Below are 25,049 nucleotides of genomic sequence, written 5' to 3' on the forward strand. Positions count from 1 at the left end.
TTGGATGTATTTGTGTGCAGCGATGGAATTAGAAATTCAAAGAAGGATCACAAAAGTAGTAGATATTTATTTTTTTTCATCAAATAAAAAGTCTAATATATGATGATAAACAAAATAATATTAAGTAATAATAATGTACATATGATGATTGCATCTGACGAGTTTTCATATCCTGCAAATGTTGGATAATAACTTTATTGTCAATATTATCAAAAATTTCTTTACATACACGATCAAGTTGTCATTCATGAATCGATCTCTCATTCTATTGCGTAAGCGATTCTTCACAAAATTCATGCTAGATAATATCCTTTCAACCGATACGGTAGCAATTGAAAGAATTAATACAAGCATAATAAGCAAAAAAGACTAAAGGATATATCTAATCCTTTTTTGTCTCAATAATCTTCTTCGTAAGATCTCCAAGCCCTTGCAATCTATCAAAATCCTCGTTGGAATGCACATGAAAGATATATGTTTCAAGTTGATCTTCAAGTTTCAAAAGTTAAATAGGAGAAAAGTCTTCTTGATAAATTTGGGCAAGCAAATCAACTTTTGTTTGTCATAACCACAAAATGAATCATTGGGACACAAAAATGCTACATTTAAAAGAAGCTTGATGTTGGCCTTTGTGAAACGATTGCCTATCAATAACTAATTAGAACAAGTTCACAAGGAAGTAATACAGATTCGTCGCTTCTTGAACTTTACGTCTTGATCTCCCTTGAGCTTTAATAACACCATTCATGTCGGGAACATCAATTTTGTGTTTTTTCACAAAAAAGAAGCAACTAGACCATAGAATGCTTGCAATCCAACATCTCGAATCATATGTAATCTTTGCTTGCATTTTCTCCAAAGTCATCCCATTCTATTGATTTCTTCTTTGAAAAGACTTTGAGAACTCGCTTATAATTCCTATTACGGCTTTCATCGAATCCCAGCCGCCATCCCTCTTGGATTTGGAATGCCGCTAAGTTAAATGCTTCTCCACAGATCATCTACCTTCGCCTTCTCTCTCTCTTTATCTCTTCGCACGTTTTGTTTTTTCATGTAGCCTTCTCACACTACTCGATATCATCAATTGTTGCGTCTTCCTCTACTCGGAGCGTAACTACAAGTATAGGAGAAGAACAAGACGGACTCTCATGCCTAGAATATCGGATCTCATACCCCATTTGAAAAATTATACAATTTGTTCAATCTTAATTTTGTATTCTGGTTTGAACTCGGAAAATTAGATAATATGTTGCACATGTATATTTAAGTTAGGATGAAACAAGAGAGAAATGGTTGATGAAGTAGTATTTTCATTGAAGTAGAATGTCCAGTACTAAAATGGTCTGGAAAATTTCCACTACACCTAAAGACAGATTCTTTCGATGTATATAAAAAAATTTGATGTCTTTTGCTAGTATAACTTTCATGACCACGATTTATTACTAGGATTTTCGCCTCGAAGTAAGAAATTGTATTGATACTAGATATAGTGATTTCCTTCGTTTTTATGGTTGCTTCTTAATGGTGAGATCATCTCTATACACCGGAGCCTCCTCCCTCATTTCATTTAATCAATCTTATTGTTAACTTGTACAGTTTACACCTTTTGGCTCTACCCATAATTATATAGTAATAGGTTGTTTCACAAAAGATCAACCTATACAACAGCGGTATTTTTTTTATTATAAGGATTCGCTGAGTAACTGAACTTGTTAGTCCGTTCTTGCAAGAGTCTAGAGTTAATGGTATAATATTTTTTTTCAAATCATATTTCCCATTAGAAGGCATAGTTTGATTCTCTTTGTTTTATTGGTGGATGAATTCGGTTGATCCTTTTTTTCTTCAATATGAGGTTCGCTCTATACCCGAAATAGAGAAGATCCTTTGATTCATGAGTAAAATTCAAGGGTATTTTCGCAAATACCCTAGCCTCTTTCTAGCTCTCTCTTATTTTTTTTTCTTCCCTTTACAATTTCATCACGACAATCTATCCATGATAATGAGGCGCCTGATAAATTGAAACTTAATCATACCTAGTTGTTTTATGTGACAGTAGGTTTATAAGATGTAGTTGATGTTGGAATTGATCTAGGGTTAAAAAAAGATTTAACGCTTCGAGCAAGCGACAGAAAATAAAAAATTTCTTTTAAACAAGTAAAACGATTTTACTAACCTAGACAAAGAGCAAGCACATGTTTATATTTAAAAACTATTAAAGAGCATTACTCGTTTACTAACCTTTGTGAAGCTTGAACGTTGAGAAGCCTTAAGAAGGTTGAAATGTTTGTCTTCCCACGCAGCTCGTCTTTCTTCGTTCTTCGGGAACTCAAGTAACCACGAAAGTTTATATCACATGAATCACTCAAGATTAAAAGGAATTATTGTGTGGGCACTTTTAAACACGACGACTCAAGAACAAGTCTAAGAGTCGAAGAGCTAAAACACCGGGTCAAATGTGGACCTAGGTGCCAAAACAAAAACGAAACGAACTAGAGAGAGAGGGAGAGGGGCGGCCAAGAGGTTCTAGATAGAGAAGATCTCAATCTCTAAAACTTTGGAATGAATAAACAATGAAAATGAGGGCCCTATTTATAGGAAAATGATTACCTTCAACAAGGTAGTTTCCTCTTCTATAGAGTATCACATATTCATGAGCAAATATTGCCCTTATTCTATCAAAGTAAGACGGCCAACATGAGGCTTCTAGAAGACTTGGATTTGTTTCCTCTTTTGTTTTTGCTTCTCCCTTGACTCTAGTTGGCCGATCCCCTACTTTCCTCATGGAGGAAATTTGTTTATTCTTTTTCTTTTGGAAAGTATCTTGATACATCAATGCACAAAATAATCTCTCTTTTTCTCCTTGGGTTGGACGGCCACATGCATCTAGAAGGAGCTTCTAGATGTTTCTTCATTTGTTCATGACAACATAAGAAAGACCCATTAAGAATTTTCAAGTAAAATTCTATTAAATGAAATTAATCTTAAAGGCCCAAAATCTTATCATGGCCGAGTGGTTTATTTGTCATCATATGACAATGTCAAAAAATTTATTGACATTCATTTCATCCTATGTCCAAAAAGACAAAAATACTATTTAGACAATTTTCGTAAAACTTGTCTCGTTCTTGTTTTGACTTAGCTTCTAGTTTAACTATTCCTACTCGATATGATCTGTGACAATGACCTCATGGATCCAAATGAACAAAGCTTGAGCTAACATACTTGGACTCAAAAGTTCACAAACTTTTTCCAAGTTTAGCTTAATATCAACGGACTCCACTAAAGAGTTGACACTGAGAATCTCTCGGTTCAAATGAATTTATTTTCTACTCAAGAATTCAACTTAATTGTGATGAGTGGATCCACTGAATATTAATTATGTTTACCCTTCATGAATATCATCAGCTAGTCGGGATTCACAAAATTACCATTTACCCTTCCAACTGTTATTTCCTCAACTCCTTTGTCGCTTCTGAATAAGTTAGAAACAATGTATTGACGAGGAGCTAAAAGTCACATTGATCCATCCAAAAGAGTCATGACTCAATTTGGACACTGGTCAGTTCATTTATTCACATTCCAAGGAACAAAACATGAGGTGATATACATTGCATTTCAGCAATCTTGTACATGAATTCCATATCTACGAGATCTTCACAAAGTTACTCATGACATTTTCATAACTTAGTACTTCACCAATAGGTCATGTTCAGAATCACATAGTGAATCCGAACTCTGACTTTCTCAAATGAGAATACGTAAGCTAAGAAATGACATGTCTCATTTCAGGACTGAGGTAAGCATGATGCAATTCATACGTTAAATTGTTTGTTCTTATTATGTCTCTAGAAGTGCACTGGCCAATTCAGTACCTTCAGAAGATACCTAGAAAAACTATAGAGTCTCTAACTCTCAATGTCTCATAACCAAACAGCATAGATTCTCCTAACAATCGTACTGAGATCAATAGTCCTTTGATCCTTAGATTGCGAATATATTGTTTTACGCAAACCATGAAGAGTTTGTTCATGCAAATCTATATTTGTCTCTTCATATGTTGTTAGGTTTGTTTAGGGACTAAAGACTATAGATTATCATAAAGCTTCAAACAGTCAAGGAAGAATGAATGAACGTTTCAACTTTTTATTAATGATTTGGCAATTACAAGTAAGAGTCTTCGTGAGACTATATTACATCAAATGTATACAAATAGACACTATTACTCTTCTTGTGGGCACCATTGACAACAGTTGCATTTACATTAAAAAAAATCTACTAGAGATCATGTTCTATGAAGGCTATACTTTTTGTGGAAATTACATCTAGTAGCGTGTTTTTTTTTATCTTTTTTTGCCAAAACAATGGGTGAACGTTCTACATTACGAAAACATCATATTTAGAATGTGAATTGTTGTTTTTACCCTTACTTTGTTTATTTCTCAGTTGCTTTTAGGATTTGCTCTGGCCATGGCTTCTTATGTCGCGCTCATTGTCGTTGTCCAATAAACTTAACGTATACATTATACGATTAACATACAGTATAGATATATAACTTAACTTGTAGTTGATGGAGATTTTTCTTAACGTAGAAAAATTCACACGACACAAGCGTACGTGTCGTCAAGTAGTAACGTGCATGAGCACGGATATTAATCCCACGAGGACTTTTATCATGTTTTGATGTATAGCACTAGCTTTTTCTTTTTGAATTATGAAAATGTAAATATTGAGGTTTTTTATAATTTTAAAAGTGTAACTAATTAAAATGCAAGAAATAAGTAGAATGACCCAAACAATTTGAGAACTTATAAAGAAAGCAATGGGCGTGACTTCGTTAGCTCATTGATTCGGCTGGTTAGGGAAACAAGTTTAAGATCGGGTTAGAGTGAGAAAATCTAGTCTAAATCCCCCTAAGGACATCCACTAATCTCTCTCAAGTCTTTAGAGATCTAGTTATTTAATGAACTTAAAATAAACAACCATATTTAGCCCGAGATTTCAACCAACTACATTTACTCTCTAGTTTTTCTATAGATCTAGGTAGATGAATGATGGGACGGATATAACTCGCTCGTTTATTACCTCTCAGTCCCTAAAGTAACCTATGAAGCACAACTATAATCTAACCAAAACCCATTGAATTCCTCTCTTTAACCCACCCCGAAGCACAACTCTAATCTAAGGTCATCAACCAACCAAATTCAACATACTAACTAGATCACCAACCAAATTCAACATACTAATTACATTGCCCCCCTCTAAAAATTTAGCTTCTCGTGATTTTGAAGAAACAAAGCATAATAGAAATAAGCAAAAACAATCAAACAAGAAATAGAGAAGACATTGAATTCAAATCTCAACAATCATCTAAAATGCATTGATCATGAACCAAATCTCAATATCCACTTCAATAATATTCAAATAAACATAAACTAATTCAAAATCCAAAATTCAATTCCAAAATAAAATAAATCCAAATCAAATATTCAACTCAACAAGAACTAAATCAAATCCAAAAGCAATAAATAAAAGGAAAAATTATGAGAAATAACTATTTGAAACTAATTGTTTTGTAAAATAACCAAAGTTTCAAATTTTTAGCAAACTAGCCAAAGTTACGCTGTCAACTTTTTGTTAACACTAAGATTAAATTTTTTGACTATTATGATAAGTAATTTTTTGTCAAATTTATTTGCTTTAACGCAAATAAAGCAACGAGAAAAAGAAAAGAAGTAAACTAATGGAGTGTTGATGATGAAGATGGATAGAGATGTCAACTTCCTCCTCATTCTTCTTCTCTTCTCCAAGAACTCAAGAACTTCAAGATTTTTCTCTAAAAATTGGTCTTAGATCTAAACTATGGAGTATTGTGTAATAATGATTTAGACATAATTAAGAGTATATGGTACCTAATGGAGGATTTTCGGAGCATTATGGACCCAAGATTAGCTAAAAAATGAGCTCTATAAAAAACTATCTTCGTGATCATACGCGACACGCTGGCTCCTCCACACGTCGCATCTCTGTCCACGCGTCGCGTTGGTTTGAACCTGTGTAAATTGGCGTCGCGCACTCGACGCGTCGCCTCTCTCTGCTTGGACCCGACGTGCTGAACTCTGGGTTCACAGCTTTGACTATTGACTTCCTAGGGCCATAACTTACTCCGTTTAGCTCCGATTTTGCTCATTTTTGCACCATAACTTTCTCTCATTATCTTATACCTGAAAATACACTAAAAACTAACAAATAACATCAAAGACCTAAGAACAAGCTTCTATTCTGGTCTAAAATATAATAATAAGTTTGAATGAATCTCACTTATCAGTAGCATATATATATATATATATATATATATATATATATATATATATATATATATATCATATGTATTTTATTCAATCACATATTGGTTATTATATACATTATACTGATTATGTGATGTTGTATACAATATACGAATGATGTGATCATTGTATACCGTTAGCGTCGGAGAGGAACGTCGGAGCCACGTCTGCGGCGGAGACGGCCTCCCACGGGAGTTTGAGCTCTGGCGTGGCGACGCGTTTTTGCATCTCGTAGATCTGATTTTTTTATCTGATTTTTGAATACTCTAACCAACCAAGATCCTGCAATTATATATATATACACATAAGGCGTTTTAAAACTACTCTTGCAAGTTCATGCACTAGCTATAAACTAAATCAAACATAAACGTTATTGAACTTCTTCCGGTGAATCAATCCATCCTAAGTAAAGGACAAGTTGCCAAGACATAAAAAACTGAATGCAGAGAGAAAGAGAGGAGTTGATATTTCAAACATCTATCGATGTCCATAGTTTGGGAACACAAAATAAGGTCTTAATCTCAAGAGGGCAACATTGTAGTTGTAGAGACCCATTCTTCAATCGAGTCTATTGAAACGGTACAGAGAGAGAGAGAGAGGGCGAGAGAGAGAACACACTTAATTTATACAAAAACACATGAAAGAAATATATAAGTCAACGTTTCCTAAAAAGCCCTCTCACATCACCCCATGGCGTACTTCTGGGTCCAGCTCCGAGCGGTGGTCTCGTACTTAGCCCGGTCCGTCTTGTACATGTGGGCGATCTCCGGCACCAGAGGATCATCCGGGTTCGGATCTGTCAGCAACGAACAGATCGACAGAAGAACCTGAATTCCGATCACCCAAAAGTTAAAGCTTACGCCAATGATAGTCGATATCAAAAACTACAATTATAGGACGAGAGCAATAACAAAAAAAAATGCAAATGAGGACCTTGGAAATCGTCAACGCAGGGCTCCACTGTTCTTTCAAAATGTCAAGGCAGATGCTTCCGTTGCTGTTGATATTCGGGTGAAAAACTTTCGTTCTGAAAGCAACCTTCATCGAGGAAAAAAAATAAAAAAAATTAAAATCAGGTTAAGAAGAGTAAAATTCTCGTCTTTACAGCCGCACAATCATCAAAGATAACGTATTCGTGATAGGACAATTCCACGATTAACAAATAATAGGGACGATCCACGATCCACTTACAAGCACTATGAAATATAGAACTTTAGTTTTGAAAGCAACCTTCACCAGGGATACAAAGAATTGAAAAAGGTTTAAAAAAATCTCCTCTTTACAAAAGTTTGTCGATTGGAAAAAGCACAATCTATATCGAGGGCAAATTCCACGGGACACAGAAAAACAATCCAATCCCCAACACCACGAAACATAGATTATTGGCATTGATACCTTGGGTGGTTTGAAGGGATAGTCGGGAGGGAAATGAATGGTGACTAGAAAGACTCCTCCGGCGTAAGGACTATCCGGTGGACCCATTATCGTCGCTTGCCAGTGAAACATGTCCTCCGCCACTGGCCCTGTAACCAAACACACCGTACATCATTGCTCACACAGCATAAAAATGGCATATCAAGAACTTGCACAGCCCTATAACAATCCAGCTTTCTCTACACTGAAACATTACACTTCTCACCCAAAATCTGAGATATATTTGAACAAATAACCAGCGCCAGCTACAAAAATCGTTAAACGTCACGCAATATTTCAATTTATTTTTTTCGACTTTTGAACAGTCGCAAGGAAAAAAAACACGATTACACAGATAAGTTCTGCATATATTGTCATCGTTATTGCAGAAAAAAATTTCGAGAGTAGATATAAATCTAGATGCTAAAAACTCGACGGAACGCGCAGATCGAAGCTAGGTTCACAAAAGTTAAGCGTAGAGGGGCAGAAAAAATACGACGAACAGTAGAGAAAAGGGGAAAAGGGTTAGGTTTTTTTTTTACCAGCACTGCAAGAGGTGGGAGGATCCTTTTGGAGATCCTTGAGCTCCTTCAAGATCCGCTTCGATGCCATGGATGAGCGTGAAAGATCGTCGACGGATCTGAAGGGAAACGAGAAAGGAAGACCGCCGAGACCTTGCAGAAGAGAGAGAGACGAGAGAAGTGAAAGAGCCCAACAAAATTCGACAAAGCCTACAAAAAAGGGTACCAGAGAAATTCGTGCGTGTGAATTATGTGTGGTGTGTGTGAAACTCGCTTTCACTTTTTTTTTTCTTTTTTTTTCTTTTTTTTTTGTTAATCTGCGAACCTGGTTCTGCGTAAAAGTATAGTCTATAGATTCGGTAAATTATTGTATTTTGATATTTGTTTTATTGAAATGAACCGGAGAGTTAATTTTAATTGAAATTTTGGTTAAATTTTTTATATTTTAGATTAATTACATTTTTGCGTCCTTAACTATGACACGACTTGTCTCTGCTATTTTTTTTCTATGTCGATTATTTATTTCAAATTAACATTTCGTATCAAAAATAGTCTTTCCATCAAATTTTTCTCAATTCTCGTAGGATTTGTATCAGGTACGCACCACAAGTACATCAATTAGTGGGAAATTATGTAATTTTTATTGGATATAAATACCCCAAATTAATTGCCCAAATTAATTGCTCAAATTATGTTTGTTAATCATCATCGCTGAACATTCGTGAACATTGAAAAATTCAATCATATCACCACATTTAATTTTCCGATCGCATGAGAAAGTATTGGATAAAAATTTGTATAAAATACTCACAAACTCCACGAAATGGATTGAAAAGCATCAAATTTTTTCGTATCACTTTGTTTCCCTTTGTATCTAGTATGTGGCCTTTGTTTTTTTTATGCGATTCAGGGCTCCTGATTTCTACCCAATCGTAGAGGCAAAAAAATCAAGAAATGTCAAGTGAGTTCGGAGAATCGACGAGCTTTCCGCCACATCAAAGCCCACGTCAATCTACGGCAATAGCGGTTCAAACGATGTCGGAGATTTTGAGTGCAACATTTGCTTTGATCTGGCACAAGACCCAATCGAGACTCTCTACGGCCACCTATTTTGCTGGTCGTGCCTCCATAAGTGGCTCCACCACCAAGTTTATATTGCCCTCTTACTGATGTACACGTGGTGCTCACGTGATTTAAATCCTAACAAAATTGAGCAAGACTTGATGGAATGACTATTTCTGATACAAAATGATAATTCGAGATAAACAGTCGGCACAAAAAAAATAGCAGGGGCAAAATATTAATCGTGTCATAATTGAGGGAGCAAAAGTGTAATTAATCCTTATATTTTCATTCAACATTTTCTATATTTATGCATTTAATTTTTAATTCATACAAACGTAATAATTATATTTTTCCTTTAAATTTTCAAATATGCATTTAATAGTGTATTACCAAATTACAATCTCTATAATTAAATATTATTAACATTATCTTCGAAATTTGGATATTCAAACATAATTATATCTGGGTTAATTTCGATTAATTGGGCTGAAATAATATTGGTTAACAATTAACCTTTGAACGAAATTAATTGTTCATAATTAACTTAGGTTAACTGAATATTTTCTTTAGTTCTGCGAAACCAGTTTTGATGACTTTATAACCTGTCTCGTTTGACAGAAGCACTTGTATGACTATGTTGTAGGACTCACTTCACTTGTCATTTGAGACTAGAATAACAATTTACCCTTTTAATTTGCTCGATATAAGTGGTTTGGTTCTCTCTCTAATCTATAGAATAACTAAATGGATAGTACCCGTTATGATTTACATAGGTTCATAGGTATGGATAGAGTTATAGTACTCAGTTATGAGATATCTAACTAGTTAAAAAAGAGAACTATAAATAACTAAATTTATAAATTGTATTCTAACTAGCCTTTGGTTATAATTAAAAATTAGTCATTTTGATAACTTATGACAAAAAAAAGTTTTGTACCATAAATACCCTTATTAATCGGGGTAATTGGTATAGTAGAATTGCGTCCTTTGATTCGGAAGGCCCAAAACAATGTGCATCAATCCACCAAGATATGCCCGCGAAATCAATCCCAACGCGGATGAAAAGAAGCTGTGCGAGAAGGAAGTATCAGCTTGTGCAAATCTCGGTCAAGAGGAGATAGGCACTAGGACAAATAAGGGCTTTGGATGCGACGAGGCTGGGGGCAGCACCGTGGGGATGATGATAGTTTCTTAAAGAAAAATTGCGAGAGTGAGATTGAGAGGCAACGTCTTACCAATGCGAGGTAGTGTTGGTCTTGGGTGGTCTCGGCGTCTCAGTATCTTAGCTCAGAGAGAGAAAGAGGGAGCGAGAAAGGGAGAGAAGGTTGGGCTCGGTGGTCGCGGCGTCTCGCATGGTCTATGTGTCTCGGTTACTCAGTGGTCCGGTGGTTGCAGGACAGAACCACAAACACGGCGATGCGATCAACGATGTCTGAGTGTGTGAGCGAAAGAAAGATCGAGAGATAGAGAGAAGCATAGAAAGATCGAGAGAGATACAGAGAGAAAGAGTACCTTAGAGTGAAAAAGAGTAGAGATAGAGAGAGAGAGATAGAGATAGAGTGGTCGCGTTGTGGTGGTGATCGCGATCTGGCGTTGGTAATGGTCTGGTTGTGGGTCTGATGGCGGTTGCCTGGCGGTGGTCGCATGGTGGCGGTGGTGTGATGGTAATGTTAACGGTGGTTAGTGGTGGTCGCGGTGTTGGAATAGATCTAGGATTAAGAATAATTTATCGCTTCTAGTAAGCGGCGAAATATAAAAAATTCTTTAAAACATATAAAACAATTTTACTACATAGACAAAGTGCATGAACAAATAATATAAAATAAGACTATAATGAGTTTTCACTCGTTACCAATCTTGCTTGAAGCTTGAGCGTTGAGAAGCTTTTGGATTGGTTGAATCGCCTGTCTCCCCACTTAGCTTGTCTTCTTCGTGTCTTCTTAAATCCGAGTAACCATGATAATTTCTACCACTAGAGTCTTCGAGTTTAGTAATGATTTACTGTGTGAGCACTATTAAACACAATGACTCAAGAACTAGTCTTAGAGCCAAAGCGCTAATACAAAACGCTAGGTCTAATGACGACCTAGGTGCCAAAACAAAAGAGCAAAAAGAAGAGAGAGAGAGAGAGGTGGACGACCAACTTAGAGAAAGAATGTCTCACCAAAAACTTGTTTCAACATTGTGAATGTGGTGTGGTATTTATAGGAGAAGGGATTGCCTTGAAGAGGCAATTTCCTCTTTTCTATTATGATTGAATACCACATATTCATGAGCACAATATTTGTTTCTCATTCATATCATAATAATACAAAGGCTGGAAATTTGTTTCCCTTTTTCTCTATGTTGGCCATGTGACTTCATAGTTATATGCCATAAATTTGTTTCCTCTTTTCCTTTTTGACAAGTATCTTCATACATCAATTCACAAAATAATTTCCCTCTTTCTCTTGATGGTGTCCACGAGTTTTTCATCTAGAACAAGCTTCTAGATGTTTCTTTATTTGTTCAAGACAATACAAGAAAGACACATGTAGAATTTTCACATAAAATTCCATAAAATAAAATTCAATCCTCAGGGCCTAAATCCTATCTTGGCCATGTGGATTAATTCACATTGTCATCATATGACAATGTCCAAAATCTTATTTTGACATTTATACCATTTCATGTCCTTATGGACAAAATTATCATTTAGACGATTTTCGTAAAATTCGTCTAGTTCAACACTCGAACTTGTTTTGACTTAGCTACTAATTTAACAAATCCTACTCTAATGACTTGTGTTAGTAACCTCATGGATCCAAATGAACAAAACTCGAGCTAGCGTACTTGGACACAAAAGTTCACAAACTTTTTTCCAAGTTCTAGCTTAATGTCAACTGACTCCACTAAAGAGTTGACACTGAAAATCTTTCGGTTCAAATGAATATATTTTCTACTCAAAATTCTACTTAATTGTGATGAGTGTATCCATTGGATATTATCTATGTTTACCCTTCATGAATATCATCAACTAGATGAGATTTATAAAATTATCATTTTACTCTTCTAGTTGTTATTTCCTCAACTCATTTGTCACTTGTGAATAAGTTAGAAACAATGTATTGACGAGGAGCTAACAAGTCACATTGATTCATCCTAAAGAGTCATGACTCAATTTGGACACTGGCCAGTTCATTTATTCACATTCCAAGGAACAAAGCATGTTGCGATATACATTGCATTTCAACAATCTTGTACATGAATTTCATATCTATGAGATCTTCACAAAGTTGTTCATGACATCTTCATAACTTAGTACTTCATCAATAGCACTTGTCTATATCACACGGTAAATCTAGAACTCTGACTTTCTCATATGAGAGTATGTAAGCTATGAAATGACATGTCTCATTTCAGGATTGAGGTAAGCATGATGCAATTAATACATAGTGACTTTGAGACAGAAGATGTTAAATGGTTTGTTCTTATACTGTCTCTAGAAGTGCATTGGTCAATTTAATATCTTCAGAAGATACCTAGGAAGAACTATAGAGTCTCCAACTCTCTATGTCTCATAACCAGACATCATAGGTTCTCATAATAATCATACTGGGATCAATAGCCCTTTGATCCTTAGATTGTGAATTTACTGTTTTAAGCAAACCATGAAGAGTTTGTTCATGCAAATCTATATTTGACTATTCATTTGTTGTTAGGTTTGTTTAAGGACTAAATACTAAGGTTTATCATAAAGCTTCAAACAAACATGAAAGTTTCAACTCTTTATTAATTATTCAGCAGTTACAAACAAGAGTCTTTGTGAGACTTTATTTCATCAAATGCATATAAGTAATAACTACTACTTTTTTTGTGGGCATCAAAGCCAATGCGCGGTCTAGTGGTGGTGATCGCGCGGTTTGAAGATGGTGGAGAGAGAGAAAGAGATAGAGGGATAGATAGAGAGAAAGATAGAGAGAGAGAAGGAGAGAGGCGGTTGATTTGGGCAAAATGAACAAGCGATTTAAATCGTTTTGATCTACTTTTTGGATGCGATAAAGTCGCATCAATGCTCGGCCAAACTAAAAAAGGGGAACTTTTGTCATGTAAATAAATGAATGAAAATAAAATGGAGAAATTAATCCCATTTAAAATTCTAGCTTTTGGATGCGACAATAATTTTTTCGAATTTTGGATGCGACTTTAAATATCCCACTAGAACAAACTAATTTTGGTGAAGCTCGGTGACTCTTTCGGATGGGACTAATCGCATCTAAAAACTGTCTGAAACTAAATAACCAATTTGTTCTAGTGAGGGTCAACTCCAGCTATTCAGCTCAGCGGTGCGAGTTGGACAACGCGATGCAACGGTTACTAACACGTCATCCCTTCCTTTAGGATCTCATAATTCTAATGTTTTATATTATAAATAGCTTGTCATAGAAGAAAGATGTAAACAATTTTTAAGATATATGCTATTGATATTATTTTAATCACACTATTTCTCATATCTATATATCATTTTCGTATTATTCGCAAAAAATTATACTTTATATTCATTAATATTTTGTTATTCCATTTGTTCTTGAGTCGGATCATCTACGACGTAATTTAAGGGACATAACACAAAAATAAATCGATTATGTTCATTAAGAGTTTTGAGACTATATGGAGTTGAATTATCAGGATCAACCGTAATCATATTAATTATTGAAATAATAAAAATAGACACTGATATTCAAATTGGGATTAATTGTTATATTTATATATTTATGTGTATTTGTATTTGTGTTTAAGTTGTACTCCCATTCCCTGATCAGTTCTAGATTAGGCTTTAACAAGTTTTTTTTTTTTTTTGAAAAATTACTTTTTCATATTTATTATAGGGTAATTTAGCAAAATAGCCAACTCAAACCTTTAAAATTGCTAAATAGCCAAGGTTTTGTAAATACTAAGTAAATAGCCACTCGGATGACGTGGCCCAATTATATGTTTTTTCATATCCGAAAATTGCCCTTGTTCCGTTTGAATTTTGAATTTTATTTCAAATTTCGGATTATATAACTTCCCGAATTTTTTTTAAATTTATTTCCTGATATAAGTGTGAACAAGATTTAGTCTATTAATGATTCTCTTTATGTATGAACTAATTTGGACGTGGCAGTTGCAATTTATTTGTTTCCTATTATATATTATTTTCTTATATTTACTGCTTAATTTATCTTGTCTTGTTTAATATTTAATTTTTTTTTTCAACGCGCATGAATGAATCAGGTCTATATGCTTTTTTTTGTTAAAATTTTAGGCTATTTTCGCACAGGTTTTCATAAAATTAATATTGTATTTATGTATATTTACTATCACTGTTATGTTGCAGTTAAGCTTCTTGAACGTCAATGGCTGGAAAACCATAATCCATTGTCAGGTGGTGTAAATACATAATGTAATCAACATGATTTACAAACTGTTTTCGGTAGACGGCGTTATTGTGAGCGTCTTATTTCTTACGGCGGTTATTTTTGTTCTCGCCGTCGTGGTTGAGTCATATTAACCCTGTTTGCAGTAAATACACGTTAATATTCTAATTTCATTAGATATAACAAATTCATAACTTGACATATTTAGCAGTAAATACATGGAAATATCTTCGTCACAACTTTCTAATGTATTTCGGCAACTTTGAAAATTGACATATTCTGCAGTAAATATGTGTAAATAAAGATTTGGTCAAAAAACCTTAGAGTGTCTGATATTTACTCAGATTTACTGCAGAATATGTCGACTCCTATTTCCTTCTAATATCCAAACACCCAAAATCTTCAAACGCATTCACAATGGTATTACCCATACACTAACACACTGAAACATGATTTCATTTCACTACGCATCAAGATCTAGATATAACACATCAAGATTTATACATCAAACCCGTTCCAACAACATTTAAACATTCAAAAAGATTTACAATAAACATTTAAATCACTGAATGACACATGCATTTTGTATTTAAATCAAAATAGTCGGATCCTCCAAATTTCATTGTGATGAATTGGGTTTTGTGTAAATTTTAGGATTAATGAACAATAATCCACAGATTCATTACACATAGGGAGATGAATAAGCAATACCAATTTTAATATGTAAATCCAGGTTGAACATTAGTAAATAAGAGTTCCAATCGAAAAAAAATCACACATGCATACCTGTTACAGCCGGAGAGAGGAGCTGGTGTGAAAAATAGTTGTTGTTCATCGGTTGTCACAAAAATAATTGCAGTTCGTTGGAGAGAGGAGCTTGTTTATGAACATATTTTTGGGAGTGATTTTTTTTTTCTTAATGGCAGAGTAAATATCGGAGGGGAGATGAACGGTATTAAATGCAGTTATTACTTCCTCGATTCCCGGAATCACGTTACCTATTTTGTTGTTTTTTTTAAGTATACCGTGTGTTATGGGCGGGAAAGTCTGGGCGTTTTGGTAAATTTAGGAGTGTCTTAAATGATATCTGGCTATTTACTTAGTATTTACAAAACCTTAGCTATTTAGCAATTTTAAAGGTTTGATTTGACTATTTTGCTAAATTATTGTTTATTATATGTTATTTATGATTATCAACTAGGCTACATGTCTTATTTTTGTAGTCAAGATTTTCAAGCGTCAGTGTTTTGAATATGAGAGTTTTTAGTCATCGATCTTCTTCCCTCTTATCTTGGTTCTCATTACAGAGGACTTGTGCTGCAAAAATTAATCGATCAACATTAATTTCTATATCAATATACCATTGCATTTAGGTTTTTTTTTTTTTTTTTTTTTTTTTTTTTTTTAACAAACTAATGTTTATTAATCTATTAACATATTAACCCTGATCTTATATTAATAGTTATTTATGATAAACTCATTAAATTGTACCTTGTTGTTGATGGTCTTTGTGTATTATTCAATATATCTAGAAGTGATTGTTGGATACTGAAATGTTGAATAGAAGAAGCATGTTTGATTGTAATCTCCATCGAATTGCGCGTAATTGATTTATTTTGTTTTTATTTCTCATTATAAACTGACTACATGAGTGGGCGGGAAATTTGAAAAAAAAAAAAAAAAAAAGCGGATTTTCCTTTACACTCGGCCCAACACAATTGAGGGCTTTAGGCAAAATTTAAGAATTAGGCTTGTTAAAAAATTACATTTATAAAGAAATAAGTCAATAGTTACATGTCCGATCAAATTAGGAACCTTTGATTTTATGAAATGGGACCATTTTTAGCCTTTATTATTTTTTAAAATTTTGGGGCTTTAGGCATGGGCCTAACTCGCTAAGGGCAAATGCCAGTATTGGTCCTTAGCATATAGTAAATAATATGGGTGATTAATTTTCAATTATTATTAGTTAAATGTTGGCTAAAATATAATTTCAACATTTTAAGTAGAAATCAAACATGGGACGTAAAAGTTGTTTGAAATAATACATACCATTAAACCAACAATCACTCGTTCAAAAGACTACTTATATTTTATTGTGTTTTGAACCTCCAAAGAAGGAAAAAAAAAACTTTCACACAGTGTCCTAAATAAAATATCATTTTCACTTTTCAGTTATATAATATTAGACGACAAATTTAAATCTAGAAATATGATATTGCATTATAGTAGGAATATTTTTTTTTGTCTCTGTACGTTATAACGTAAACCCTTCCTTGTTTGACTAGTGATATAATGTATACAATTTTGATCCGTTGAATATGGACATCAAAATATGTATTTTTTGTATAAGAGCTTTTTAATGTAATTATTTTTTTTCTTAATTTGGACAAGTTTTAGAGTATTCATATTTTAATCTATCACTTCGGTAAATGTGGCATATAAAATTAGATATATAGCCAACAAAATGGTAATTGTGTGTATTGTACTGTTAATTTCTGTATTGCAATAATAGTGTGCTTAAACTTTATACTATGAAAATAGCTTTTTAATTTGCAAACACTCATTGTAAATTGATCGAACATAGTATTTGATCTAGCTAGAAATACACCAACACACAAGCACAACTCAAACCACAAATAATTGCAAAAAAATAAAGGAAAGAAGAACACCGAATTTGTTGACGAGATTCAGCGTTAACGAGCCCAGTCCCCGCGAACTCTTTCAAGTCAAGATAGTTCAATATGCACTGATCTTCAAGAACAATACAATGATTCTGACGATTACAACCCTTCTCCAAGAGCAACTCCACAAAACTAGGGGTGGCAATTCGGGTTACGTGTCATGTTCAATTCGTGCCGTGTCTTATTCGTTTTTATGTATTTTTTGACAGACTCAGACACGACCCATTTATTAATCGTGTCTAGGAGTAAAACTCAAACACGACCCACTATATTTTTGCCAAACCCAGACCCAACCCACTAAGACCCATTTATTAATCGTGTCTTAATGGACTATGTAACTTACGAACCCATTTGGACCACTAAACCCATTTAGACCACTAAACCCATTTGAATACGCGAATCGGTTTAGGCCCTTAGGCATATTTATTTCAAAATATTGAAATTCTCTAAATCAAATTAAATAACAAATTAGTCAGAATAAGTAATTTATAAAAATACTCCATATAATCAATTAAGCCACCAACATAATATTTTTAATACAAAAGAGAAGTATAAACACAATCCATTGGATCATTATGGGTCTTGATCTTGTTTACCAATTAACAACACATTTAATATTCGTGTCTAATTGGGTCCCAACGGGTTATCGTGTTCGTGTCGTGTTCACCCGTTATTTAATCGTGTTCGACACGGATGAACCTAGATCCATTTAAGATCGACCCAAACCCGTTTACACCGTATCGTAACCGTGCCGTGTCTCGAGTACGGCCCCAAATTGCCACTCCTACACAAAACCCTCACCGAAAAACTCTCAAGAACAATGACTATATATTTTCCTGATAATCACACTCAGATTGCCTTATTCTTTGTTTTTCTATTTGATTTTTTTTCTCTCTCTAATTTCCTTAAGCTATACAGTACAATGAAGATACATGTACATCTTAAGCACATGCGTAACAAATGCTCGAAGCTTCAATCTCAGCCGTCCACAGCCTTCTAATCTCGACCACGTGAACGGCCATGTCAACATAAGACTTTAGCCAGCACATGAAGCATGAAGTCGTTTCTTTCTGCAGTAGATGATGTCTTGACATGTCGTACGAGTCTGATACTGCAGCTGAACTTACAACACTTATTCTTCTTGATTTTTGTCATAATTGTTTTTATAACTTTGTTTATTTATTCGGTTTTTATTTAACTTTATTGACTTTTTACAATTTTATTTATAGAGAAAACAAATACTCATCGTTTGAAAAAAACACTATTTCTAAAATATTTAAAACAACCGTTATTTTAAAATGTTGCATCTTAAAACTGTTATTTTTGTAATTTTCACGCGAATAAGTTACATAACCGTAATTTTTTCATCTAAATTAATAACAAAATGTTACAAACATGATATATATAATATAAAGTCTATTTGAGCTTACACGTACCCGTCATTCCTATTTCAGGCACACAATATTACTATGTGATCACCGACCATCCTCGAATGAAAGGTATAAATTTGAGTTGATCGTACAGACGAGCTTGCTCTACTCACCCCGCTCTGCACATAAAATAGCTATCATTGTATCATGTTAGCTTTAGCCCGATTCGTCTTTTAGTTGGAGAGTGTCGACTTCTCGGCTCATATAACTCATTATCTATTCATGTCGTTATTCACTTATTATTACGTGACTGCTTTTTAGAACAAATTGTGAATAGTGGTCCTTGGAAAGAGCTCGATTAGCTAGCCATCTAAGAAGCAAGAGTTCGTGACTTGAAGCCCCACGCAATAATATAGAGCTTTCTCTGCTGCGCCATTTGAAATTATTTGGCTCTAAGTCCTATGGTTGGATATTTGAACTTTTACAATCATTTGGTGTGACCACATGTAAGAGCATATTCACTTATTTCAAATCATGTCCTTCATGCTACGACACTATATTCGTAGCTACTAAGTTGATAGAAGTGCAATATATTATGTTCTAAATTTCTCAAGATTAAATAGCTGAGATGTGATAATCAGCTCTCACTATATCCCTGAATTCGTACATTTGTGTTCAAAACTTAACATGGCTTGTGTTTAACCTGGTTTAGCTGGAGCGGTATTTTATATTATAGAGGCACAGGAGTTCTTAGATAAATGTAAGTTAAATTAAGTCTAACAGTTAATGTATGTATGTTTGAATATTTCACTCTCTAATTCGTTCTCTACTATATCCCTCTTCAATCATTTGGTTCTTCACCGGTTAAACTTAAAAAATAAATAAATAAATAAATAAATGTAGGGGAAATATTGATCTAGATACCCATTCCAAAATAAATGTATTCGATCGGTCTCAAGTCTCAAGTTTCAACTATGAGACTAGCTAGTCTTCAAAACTTCAGTTATTTTCAAGCCTGGATAGATTGAAAACAAAAACCTTGCAAGATCACTTTTCATTTCTTTAATGACAATTATGAATTTGCAAGCTGTCAGATCCAAATAAACCCATCTACACTTTTTCCTTTACACTAAAAAAACCCGTCAACTTTGCTCAAAAAAAAAAAAAAAAAAAAAAAAAAACCTCTCAACCACCGCCACCACCATGATAAAGAGTCTTTTACACTAAAAAGAAGAGAATAATTATACCAATTTAAATTCAGTCAACAGGAGCATTTAATAGATAAATCAACCCACTTAAATTTATATATATGTGTATCAAACTGCAAAAAAAAAAAAAAAAAAAAAAAAACAGAGACGCATTGGGCCTTCTATTTTTCTAAACTTCTTCTTTATGTGTATGAATAAACAAATATAATAAATTATATTTAACTAGAACCAAGGCAAGCGTGTTTGATTATACTTTGAAATTACGTACATAAATGTCGGCAAAAAATTTGTAGCCTCAAAATAGCTAAATAAAAGAAAAATAAATAAATATGTATAGTAATCTGATCTCTATAAACACGGGCTTTCAAGAGAGTGAGGACTCATGTCAACGTATCTTAATCCTGCAGTCAAAGCAACAATCCAAATCAGAAAACTATAACCTCCTCTCATCAATACTTTATTTGACTAATGACCCTCCAAGAATACGACTTTAAGCCTATAAATAAACCCTTCAAATATATTAATAATTTATGATACCAAAAGTATTACGTTGAAATATGAACCACAATAATGCGTATATGAAAAGCCAATTAAATTAAAATTTTATCAGATCTAAATCTAATGATGTCACGCCTCTAATCACACAGTTAATTTTTTCCCGTTTGCATGATTTGCGTCAATCATTGATTTATAATACCCACTGTAATGTAGCTTAAGATTAAAACCCAGTAGTCAACTTTAAAAACAAGTTGAAAAAAGCAAGAGCTAAAAAAGGAATATATTAACCTGCTAATCGTAATGCAGCATATAACTATTTAACCTTACGTTTAAAGCGAGAGATAAGATATAAACAAAACAACAAAAAATTACGTGCGTGATTCATGACAATAGAGTTCAAGCCAAACAGTTCACCTGACGGTTAATCAATTAAGTGGTCCGAATTCATGAACAAGCAGGTAAAAGCTACGAGATAATTAAAACAATGAATCCAATTTTATTTTTCTTTTAACTTACTCTAAACATGCACGTTCAAAACTACGTACAATCATGAGAAAGAAAAAAAAAATAACAAAAAAAAAAAAAACCATAGCCATTTTCAACAAGTTTTTATTACAACCCCACTTTATGCAGAAAATCGCTAGAGCTAGCCTAAATTATGATTTGATTTCTGAGTTATAATCAATTATTTATTCGAAATAACGATTAAACCCTTGAAAAATTATCATGCATCCTAATTCTGAAAAAATAAAAAAGTTATAACATAAGAAAAACTCCCTAACCTAAAAACCCAATCCAGGAAAAAAAAAATCAACAACATAAACATACATCTGAAGCTCAACATTCATCATCAACCCTAACAAATAAATAAAAGACAAACACACACACACACACACGTTGCGTACCATTTGAAGACCTCAATGGCACATTTGGGCGCGTCACCATCACGAAGCCGCTTCAAGCTAACCCCGCCACAGACAACCCTAACCCGGACAGACCAAACCCTAATCCCCTGAACCACGTAACCAATCCTGACCTTGAGTCTCAGCCCAACCACAAGCCCTTTGCTCTTAAACCCGCTCCTCAATCGCTTCCCAACTCCCTCCTCCACCGCCACACCCTTCGCCGCCACGTCAGCTCTCAGGCTCGTCACGTTTCCCCTTCCCTGGAAGAACCCCGCCACGTCATCGCCGCCGAGCCCGGTCGCCGCGTCACCGGCCCCGGCCGTCACCTCCACCCGGCCCGGCCCGTAGTAGAGCTCCAGCTTCGCGTTCGGGTTCTTGGCCTCGACTCTCGCCACGGCGGCGGAGGATAGAAAGGTCATTTCGTCCTCGGCGCGGGACGTGACGTTGAAAGCGGAGAATTTGATGGACTGGAGATGGAACGTGGGAAGTTTCGGGTCGAACCAGAGGTAGAAAAGTCCGGCGGCGCCGGCGCCGGCGAGGGTCAGGAGGAGTGTGAACACGAAGAGGAAGCAGCAGCAGATTCGGCACCCGCTTCTCCGCCGCCTCCGCCGGGTTTTGTTGTTGTTCCGGTGAGTCTGGAACGACGGCGGTACGGAGGGTCTCCGCTGTGGGCCCGGGCCGGGTTTCGGCGGCGGAGCTCCGGGGTCTCGGTAGCCTGGGGGTTTCTGGAGCGGAGGTTTTAATGGCGGCTCGGCCATTTTGTTTTCTAGATTGAGAAGATGAAGACGAAGAAGAAATATATATATATATCAGTGTGGCGTTGTGTTTTGTCGTTTTTTTTTTTTTTTGTGGTGGTTTTATTTGTGGAGAAGGGAAGGGAATAATAATAATTAAATATGATATCAGTGGCAAGGGATTGGGGGACCGACATTCACGCGCGGCGGCTCTGACGTGGTGGTTTTGTTTACTTGCCACGTTGCTTTGTTTTGATTTACTTAATTGCCCTTTTTCGTTTTTTTCTTGTATTTGTACGTCGTAGCGTTCGTGGATTTTGGTCTTGTAATTATTTTCTAAAGTGAGTAACGGTCGAGAAATAAATGGGCTAATTTGGAGAAAAGTCCTAAGCTGATACGTTTCTTCGTCAGAAAAATAGCACCGTGTTATATATTTGTTATATACATATACTTTCTATGTGTAGATTTATAAAATTGTTTGTTTCGAGAAATCATGTGGGACATCGATCGGTATGAATATAGGAAGAGAGAAAGAATAAAAGAGACACAAGTGTTCGTTATTCGTGAGCGTTTAATTTTTTTTTTCCTCATAATAAAATGAGTGAGGGAAATCATATAATAGTGATATATTCATATATCTTTTTTTTTAGTTGGTATATTAATTTATATGATGTTGGATAATACGAAGAGAACAAAATAGAAAATGGCAATATACGACGTTGAGTACTGATGGCCTCGTGAACGCTGCATGTTCATCCACGTGGGTTTTCTTATCCACCGACGACGAGATCCACTACAAAAAGAGAACACAAATTGATAATTAATAACAGTAATAAATTACTAATATTCTATTGCTATCTTAATCTAATCTCGACTGAGTAAGCATAATTCCGTATAACCTACACGCACGAAAGAAAAGCTCATTTTTTTGCCTCGTAGTCAATTAATAATCATGAATTGATTTCCACATCCATTAGTATACGTGTTAAACCAAGCCAGTCACTGTTACCTTTTTTTTTGTGCAATAAATGTTTCAAGACTTTGATCGATAATTAATTAATAATAGGTGACTAAAAATGATGGATGTATATTATCTTATAGTATACTATACAAGAGTTTCATTCTTTTTCATATCTATAGAAATGGAAAACTTTATTATGGCAATTGTAGTAGAGTGGATAAGACCTGGCTGTGATGCACGTATTTGATGATTAAATATATTGCAAATTATAGCTGTTCGATGTATCCTTCGATGACGCCAAAATTCAATATATTCACCAGCCACCACACAAACATGAATTAAACACATCCAAATCACACGTTCCACTTGCAATAATGTAAATGTTCGATGTGTTTGCTTTTAAAGCTTAAGTGACTAACTTGCCACCAATAATCATTTGAATATATAGGAAAAAATAGCTTGTGAAACTCGTCCCACAAAATGCACGATTGTGATATTCTTGCTGTGACTACTGATAAAAAAAGAAAAGAAAAAAAAAGACAACTGTATTTAGTTTAAGAGTTAGGAGAGCTACACATTTTTAGTGCGAGAAACTTGATTTCATTGTTAACAAGTAATAATATTGAATTCTATTGAGCTTCAAATTTTCTCGAAAAATTAGAGACAAATTACAACAAGAACAGTCCCGATCTTAATGATCGATGCTTTTATATTTAAAAAGTGAACAAGAAGGTAATCCATTTTCAAACCAATAACAAAATCTAACTTTCTAAATATCTCGGGCTCGCAAGACTCTAGCTTCCTTAGTCTTTCTCGCCCAAACCTAATATTTATTATTAGTTTTGTCTCGTGTAACTCTCTCTTGTTAATTACAGCTTCTTTCTTGGATCTTTTGAAGTCATGGAAGCTTGCTTGCTGGACCTCTGTTGGCTTGAAAACTATACCTCTAAGGTATGTATTAATATTATGTAGATACTTGTTTTCGTATCAATCATCATATCGTATCTATGACGTGCTCTTTTCACGGTAGTATTTGCATGTCGTCAACTCAAAACTATATTTCTCGGCCTTTTATTTTTATATTCATTGTTATAATTCTGAGAAAGTTTTAGGTTATTAACTGTCTGTAAATTTCAGAAGTTATATTTATATTGATGGGTTAGGGATTTCAATTCAGTGGGCATATTTTGAGTGGTTTAGTGACGAGGATTAAAAGAATATTTTTGGATTTATTTTTACTCTATTTGGCAATTTTATTCTAGTAATTGAAACTCTAGTTTGATAAATACTCAATTGAAATTAGTACATTTGTAAAATATTTAAAGTTTGTCTAAATTTAATAAAACTAAAAAAATAAAAATGTAAACTATAATTGGATGTCCTACCTTTTTTTTTATATAAAAACGAGACGTCGTTATCATTAATTTGTAGGCAGGAGGGTATGCATTGCTTGTTCATTCATGTGCAAGGCTCGCATGTTAGTTGGACCTCAAGATGTTATGTCAATTTGTAATAACAATAATATGCGAGAACCACTCAATGCTCATTCAAATTACATTTACGATATTACCTATAATGAATAAATTTGGTAGCTTTCTTTTTTATATCATTTTTCTTCTTTAATTGATATAATATGAACTATTTTGATGACAAAATGTAAGTTACCCTATACATGCTTCAATTATATTTCAAATTGTGTTTGATCCTTAAACTAAATTAATAGCTTAAATGTTTTTCTAACCCAATATAGTCATATATTATTTTTATATATTTATTGAAAGGAATCGTCAATGGAAATATATTGATCGTTGCGTTACTTTCTGATTATCGAGGTGGCCTTCTCCTTGAAGAGAACAATCTATCTCGGTCAAAGTATATATCAGATTTTTTAGTGCGCTCGTCTCACTGACAGTAGGATTGTTGACACTCCACTTGAAGTCAATGCTC

At 34.4% G+C, this 25,049-nt stretch overlaps 2 protein-coding genes across 2 annotated transcripts; both read right to left on the reverse strand.

Annotated features, from left to right (window-relative positions):
• Positions 1-6,785: 6,785 nt before the first annotated feature.
• LOC149400394 (ubiquitin-conjugating enzyme E2-17 kDa) lies at positions 6,786-8,528 on the reverse strand. Its single transcript, XM_089611391.1, has 4 exons — positions 8,300-8,528; positions 7,740-7,867; positions 7,278-7,382; positions 6,786-7,171 (listed from the first exon to the last, which is right to left on the reverse strand). Exons 1-4 carry the CDS (start codon positions 8,367-8,369, stop codon positions 7,028-7,030), a joined length of 447 nt encoding a protein of 148 aa, XP_089467517.1. The 5' UTR covers positions 8,370-8,528; the 3' UTR covers positions 6,786-7,027.
• An 11,693-nt stretch (positions 8,529-20,221) lies between these two features.
• On the reverse strand, positions 20,222-22,262 carry LOC149400395 (Late embryogenesis abundant (LEA) hydroxyproline-rich glycoprotein family). Its single transcript, XM_089611062.1, has 2 exons — positions 21,408-22,262; positions 20,222-20,405 (listed from the first exon to the last, which is right to left on the reverse strand). The coding sequence occupies exons 1-2, from the start codon at positions 22,163-22,165 to the stop codon at positions 20,390-20,392; spliced, it is 774 nt and encodes a 257-aa protein (XP_089467188.1). The 5' UTR covers positions 22,166-22,262; the 3' UTR covers positions 20,222-20,389.
• Positions 22,263-25,049: the final 2,787 nt, after the last annotated feature.

The sequence above is a fragment of the Urtica dioica genome, chromosome 4, assembly GCF_054948205.1.
Source record: "Urtica dioica subsp. dioica isolate 48M chromosome 4, U.dioica_male_clone48M_v1_H2, whole genome shotgun sequence".
NCBI lineage: Eukaryota > Viridiplantae > Streptophyta > Magnoliopsida > Rosales > Urticaceae > Urtica > Urtica dioica.